The sequence below is a fragment of the Pseudomyrmex gracilis genome, unplaced genomic scaffold (genome assembly GCF_002006095.1).
Source record: "Pseudomyrmex gracilis isolate BER0280 unplaced genomic scaffold, ASM200609v1 scaffold_1425, whole genome shotgun sequence".
NCBI classification, from domain to species: Eukaryota; Metazoa; Arthropoda; class Insecta; order Hymenoptera; family Formicidae; genus Pseudomyrmex; species Pseudomyrmex gracilis.
In genome coordinates this window covers 25301-32411 of record NW_018022009.1, presented here as the reverse complement: position 1 = coordinate 32411, position 7111 = coordinate 25301, and the positions used below count along the sequence as shown (strand labels likewise).

The window sequence follows — 7111 nt, the reverse complement described above, 5'->3', positions numbered from 1 at the left end:
GAATCGTACGGTGTCGAATAATTTGGTGTCGAATAAATCTGTGTCGAATCGAGCGGTGTCGAATCGTACTGTGGTCAATAGAGTGTCACCCCGTTCAAACGTGTATGAGAGCAAGTTGGCGTCGGTTGAGTGAGGAAGTGTAAGGGCGGGGGTGGCATCGGTCCCGAGAAGAATCAATCAGCGTCTGGGCACTTATGGCTCCCAATGAGTGAGGTTCAGGGGTAGTTGATGGAGATGATAGGGCCCCGAAGGAGGGACCAATGAGCGTCTGGGCACTTATGGCTCCTAATGAGCGTGAAGTATAGTTGAGAGCGTCTAGGCAAAATAGAAATCGAAGCAGGCGTCGCAAGACCGTGACTAGTAATTCAGGGATGTAATATAAAAAATGAATTTATGTGTCCGGATTTTTTCTGAACAATTTTCATCTGCGCGAACTTGTACGTGCGGGTTGACACGTGCGTGCCGATGAGAACATAAGTTTTTTTGAAGACAAAAAACGGTTTATGAGCCAAGACCGTTAAATCTGCGCGTACTTGTTCGCGCGAGAAACTTTGAGAAAATTCTACGAGAGTTTCCGATGAATATTCAATGTAGAATAAAATGTTTATAAAAATGTGTGAGGAGTTTAAGAATAGGTTTCTTGGGAAGAATAACAGAAAACAACTAAGTACAGTTATTTGATATAGATATATTTTGAATACATAAAAGAAAATAAAAAATTACAGTTGATTATTTTTTTTTTGTTTTACAAGGACAGAGTTGAATATAGTGTTCAGGAAAGCGGNTTTGTACATTGTTGGATTTCGTAGAGAATATTTTACGAAATAAACATACAATTAATTTGTCGTTGGCGTCAAAATTTCCGGAAAAGAGTTGTAAAAATTGGGAAAGACTATATCCGTGAGCCATAAAATAGAGAAACACACAGCAATAATGCCCGCATGTTTGCGAGAAATATTCTTGAAGTTGAGTCGTGTTCCATGTGTGCGTTGCGGAATTTCTTCGAAGTCGCAGAAAGAAGCGGAAATTTGACGGCGGTATTTCATAGCTGTCGAAGTAGGTGGCGTGTCTGTTTTCATCGAGGAAGAAGGCAACCCAGTGGGTTCCTGGTTGATTGTGATTGTCTGTGTTAGCGACGATTGCTGTCCACTTTGTCCACACCCTGGGCAATTTGTCGGCTGGATAAACTCCCGTGTGTCCAGATATTTGCAGTTGTCGCTTGCAATATTTTGCCATATTTCTTTCATATTCATTATTTCGATACAGATAGTCGCGAGAAAGCGGAGTGAATCTCATGTATTCCCTGTGTACCTCTGTTTGTACAGCGACGTTGTTTAGGCAAAAGGTTTTCGGTGGGCAATCGTCTTCACTGCGCGTATCTTCTTCTTCTGTTAGTTGTTCTTTCTCCTCCTCCGTTTTGATGTCGTTAGATTGTATCATGCTGATCTCATCGCTGACAAAGCCGCTATCAAGATGTTCTTCAACGCTGTTTAGGTTTAACCACCGTTTTAACCGAAAAGCGTTACGTGGAGCGCAACTAATGTCCGATGAGCGAACTCCATGATACGAACACTAAGATACGTTCTCTTCGCTTTTTGTGATGGATTTGAACGACGGAGAGAGAGCTTCCAGATTATATATGTTTTTAGACAGAAGCTTTTCTAAGAAATCCATTTTTTCTTTACCTCTGGTGTAGATAACGGGAGCGTATTTGGTGACTTTTCGTAGATGTCTCGTGAGATATTTGAGATTGGTTTCACCGTCAAACCATTTGATACCGTGATAAACTCGTGTAAGCCAATCGTTGCATCGTTTTGATTTTTGTGGTAATTTGGTAAACGAGAACGGAAGCATCAAGATCCAGTTTCCGAAAATCGGTCGGTCTAGCGCGACATACGCCACTTCTTTTGGAATAACTTCACACACGACTCCGCGAAACCCTTGCATTTCTATGATCACAGCAACGTTATACTCGGACATCGTGAAAACGAAGCGAAGATATCGGAGACTAGAACAAAACTGAAATTTCTCCACAAAACTGCGACAAAAAGCGTAGAAAAGTGGGCAAAATGTAGTGGAGGAAAATTATCTTGGTTTTACGCATGTGCGGGAATATGATTATCCGTTATAATCAACAATGATTTGGCGCGAAGAATCGATTTCCAAAACACTGTCGAATTCCGCATAAACAGGACAGTTAATAGTCGTTTTGAGATCTTTTTCGAACCGTGCTTTAATTCGCAAATTACCGTGCTTTACGAGATTCCAATGTTTGACGCAATTGGCCGATAAATCAGGTGTGAGATCAAAAGCGAAGAGTGTGTATCCGTGTGCATAAGCATCTCTGCTTATAGCATTGCCTTCGTTTAGAAAATGAATACCCGTTCCTGAGAAAAGAGTATGAAAAACCTCAATGTACAGAGGAGAGTCTCTTGAAACAGAAGGTTGTAACGGTGTAGTAGGAACTTGCATTCCATCGACGTAAAGCGACAGGAAATTTATATTAAAGTTTTTAAAATTAAACGGATTAAGTTTACTATTGCCGTTAAACGCCTTATTTTCGACAAAACCGATTATTACTTGCTTCGGCAGTTGCCCGAGTATGGCGTTGTCAATTGATTCCCCCACCACTCCTCTATGGATTATAAACGATTTAACTTTAATTCTCGTGAGAGGATACTTTGCAGTGGTTTTGCTCAGCATTTTAGCATGAGCTAATAAAACTCCAGCGCTTAGTTTTGCTCTCCTCATGATCAAGGTGGCGTCTACAAGACGAACTCTTGTCTGTGGCGTAGATTCCATGAAACAGAAAGAATCCTTTGAGTGGATGATTTTGAGGCGCGTTTCCATGCCATTAATCAGGAATTTATCCTGATTGAAAACGTCGCAATGTAGATGTCCTATGAAATCCACAACACGGTTATTTTTGAAATACTGCATACGTCTCACGAGAGCGGGGTTCTTAATTGGAGCATCAAAGCCGTCATCCATCAGCCCCGGAGGATCGCTATCCCATAAACAGGTGGTGAGATGAGAGGATTTTGCCTCTGAAGAATAATTCAACAATGTCTCGAAATAGGCTCGATACGCGTAAGCATTGTTCGGAGGCGACACAAGCTTTTGATTGGAGTACACATCAATTTGATTGAACATGGAATGTAAAAAGTTATTTACAGGCCCTACTTTATGCTCTGCAGCAGCAGAAGCTGTAGCTAAAGTAGCCGGAGTAACCGCTGCGGGGNTTTGCAATATCACGCGAAGACTGAGAAGAGTATGCGCGAGATCTATGTAATCTTCACCATGTCCCGGTACGACAAACTCCACGAGAGCGTCGTCCACAAGAGTCGACAAAGGTTTGTAATCCATTGCGAACTCTCGATACTGGTCTGAGTGGGCGGTAGAGTGAAAAAATCAAGTTTGCTTTTGAAACACTCACACGAGTGAGTATGGAGAAAAGACATTTTGCTTCGTCTACGAGAATATATCGCTCACGGTTCGTTTCTTGCTCACGCGGCGTTTGCTAGTTTTTGTCGCGCGCTTCTTCTTCTTTTTCTTCTTCTTCTAAATTCCTCTACTCGTTGTGCGCGTTTCATTGCTCGAGTTTTCTTTTCTCTCCGCACGGAAGCCGATTTTTTGTTGGTGCTACTAGCACGACGGCGACGCTTGATCGCAAAGTGAACGGGGAGCTCACCAGGGTCAAACTGACCCGGGCGTTTCTTTGCAAGGGATATATATCCCGACCCTCACATTAAGCTAATTATTTTTTCTTTTACTTGTTGTTTGAGATTGTCACGTAATTCTTTGAAACGATTGTTAACTGCTTCTTTTAGCGGAATATTGTTATCTCCCACATCGTCTATTATTCTCACACCGGCGTGTAGAGCTTCTTTTCCAATCGCGCGCGCTCCGCTAGCCAGGTAGGGAAGCACCCTCCTGAACAATCCGCCGAGAAAGCTTCCGATACCGTGACCACGCCTGACTGATACGTCGATCCCGTGAAAACTCTTGGAACACCGTCTCCGCTCTGCATCTCGTAATATTCCATATAATGAGCCATATTCTACTCGAATACGCGTCTAAAGTGTAACGTTGCCGTCAACGTGCCGAATTCGAATGGAATAAATTTACCAAACTGATCTCTTATATCTATTTCTATCACGCGGAAATGTGTTTTACAAAGCGGAATATAATTTCCAAGCGAGTAATGTTTTACCTGATTAGAACCGTACTTATCCGTGGTATTGTTAGTAACGATTTGAAGAAGCGGTGTTAGCGCATCTCCGGTTATGTATGCTTCGCAAATGTCGCAATAAACAAATAACTTGTCGGGGATAGCACGGGCCAAGTTGATTGGTTCGAAACTATCAACACCGGCAACTCTGTCTACTACGAAAGATGTATTAACAGAGGATGATTCAAATCCGAGTATACGACGCAATTTGTCGCTAAGCTTTACACTATGAATTTGATTGCATTTGTCTTCTTTACATGTAAGCGATATAGAAATTTTATTACCATATAGAGGATTCAGTGACCATGTAATATATGATTTTTCTTGAGAGCACGAATAATTTATAGCTTCTATAAGATCAGCTTCTGAAGAATAAATTCCCGACAAAATTGAAATGTCAACTGACGAAATATCGCCGTTAGGAAAGGTATTCGCGAGCGTTATCAGAGCTTCATCTTCGCGTAAATGTAAAAACTAGAAGAAAACTGAATCTCGCTGAGAGCAACTTCCCATTTTCTCTGCAAAATTATACGGCGAGTAATTACGTGGTAAAACACGAAGTGGTGTTGTGCGGGAAGTAAAGCATACTGCTATTGCTCGGGAGAACTACGAAAAAGTGTTCCTCTATTGTCATCATCATTGTTGCCGTCATTGTCTTGTGCAAGCGTTGTTAAACTTGAAGCCGAAATCCACGAGTTGAATTTAGACGGATAACCTTGCCAGCTAACTAGCAGTTGCCTATTATGTCCCCGACCTTTGCCCTTTATCACCCGATCAAAGATAAAAGTTTCTTCTTGTAGGGTTTTAACAACAGGAGCCAGTTCTTGCTCGTAGAAAATTTTGTCTATAACCTCATTCGCTAAATCACTCAGCTCGTAAACGCGAGGATTTTGCCACTCGAAACCACGATGAATTCGAAATATCTCTTCGCTTCACTTGGCCTCGTATCTCTTCTCAAAGACGGCATTCGCTCTACTGACACGTACGAGATCGCCGACGGAGTATTTAGCTGCTTTTGCTCGCTGCTTTTTCCAGCGATGCCACGTGTTTTCGCGCGCAATATTCGCGTTTTCCATCGTAACATCCGCGGGTATTATGCGTATGGAAGAGTGCGGCGTATGGTTGTACGCGTGCACGCTATCCTGCAAGACATCGAGATAACGTTTCGATTTTTGTGCGTGAAGTAGCGCCACATGCGCTCTTTTAGCGTTCTATTGAAACGCTCGATCACGGCTGCTTTAATGCCTGGATTACGCGCCACACGGAAACAAATTCCTTCTTCCTTGAGAAATTTTTGCAGCGGATGCGCGATAAATTCTTTACCTTTGTCGGTTTGCAGATATACGGGTCTTCGTCCGCCACTTCTCGAGAGAACGCGTTGAAACGCACGAAGGACTTGAGCACTTGTTTTGTCTCGCAACAGTTCCACCCACGCGAATTTACTGAGCACGTCGATAATTGTCAGTAGATAGCAATATCCGTCGTTATAGCTTCGCAAATTTCGCAATTCTATCAAATCAGCCTCCCAGAGATCGTCAATATTCGTCACGTTGTAATGCAGTCGGGGAAACTTTCGCCGCACGGGACGATGTAGCGTGTAAACATTTTGCGAACGAAGCCAGCGAACAACGTCCTTGCGCGAGTAATTCGGTTTAGCGGCTTGCGACAAATTTTCCGTCGACGAGTAACCGGCGTAATGCGCGGGATTATAATACAACTTGTCAAGCGTTTTGTTTACATTTCGTCCCACGTGAACAGCCGTCTCGGAATCCCGATTTGTATCTTTTTCTTGTTCTTGTCGTTGGCGCGGTAATCCCATCCTTCCTCTTCGGCTTCTTCTTCTTCATGTTCAATACTATGCGGAGATTTGCGCTTTGTTCTTTTTCCTCCTTTTTGCAAACAGCATAACTATTTAGGATTTCCAACGTATTGAGGAGGCGTGTTTATGTCGCGAAGTAAATGAGCGAAATGAATGGCCCCCAGTATTCCAGCGGTTTTTCTTTCTCGCATCGCATTGTTTACGAGTTCTACAATATTTGCTCCCACTAATTTTGGACTCTTGGTCACGACGCCGCGTTCGTTCCATGTGATCTTGACGGNAACAGCCGTTTCGATCAGATGATTCAACAGCATTCGTGCTTTGGGGCGGTAAGTTTTTGGAGTTGTTTCTATTATGTTTGTTATAGTTTTTCGTTTGCGAGAGCTCGTTGCGCTGTTGTTGTTAAATAAAATATCTGCAAACAATACATTTTTCTTCGGAGTTGACTGATTAATCCGTTGATATTGATTATTATTGTTATTATTGTGTCGTAATGGTGTTGCATAATGTTTTGGTAAAATAGAGGATGTTCGAAGCAAAGCGTCCATTGGTTCTTTCGCGTCGTGAAATAGTTCTCTCATTTCCTCGTCGTCCTCCTCCTCCTCTTCCCTTTCTTCACCAGTCACAGCAGTTGTTTCCGCCACGGATGGATCTTCTTCTTTGCGAGAACGCTTTCTCGTTTTTTGGATAAAATACAGATATCGACAAAGTACTTCGCTGTACAATTTTCATTTTTCACCTTCATCAACAGGGGAATCGAGAATACGTCTCATCTCCGCGTCGAGACGCGAGAGCACGGTTCCGGGAGTGCGTGTGGTATTAGCAGTGGTATTTTCCCCCGCCATTTGGTGTTGCATTCTTTCGAGATTATCCGTGGAAATCAGCACCATTTTTTTAGCCCGTTCCATGTTTACTCGATAATTCGAGATAATAAAGCTGTGAGTATGGGCCCGATGATGTACGGTAAAAAGCCTCCTTGTTGCAACAGCAGGTTTCTCTTGCACCTCCAAGTACCTCTTCGTTCCGCGATACGTCGCAGCGCCGTTTTGTATCGGATTAAG

The 7111-nt window shown here is 42.9% G+C and overlaps 1 protein-coding gene across 1 annotated transcript; it reads right to left on the bottom strand.

The window, feature by feature from the left end:
* Positions 1 to 2118: 2118 nt before the first annotated feature.
* On the bottom strand, positions 2119 to 3366 carry LOC109862148 (uncharacterized protein F54H12.2-like). The gene has a single exon (XM_020442102.1). It carries the CDS (start codon positions 3364 to 3366, stop codon positions 2119 to 2121), a length of 1248 nt encoding a protein of 415 aa, XP_020297691.1.
* Positions 3367 to 7111: the final 3745 nt, after the last annotated feature.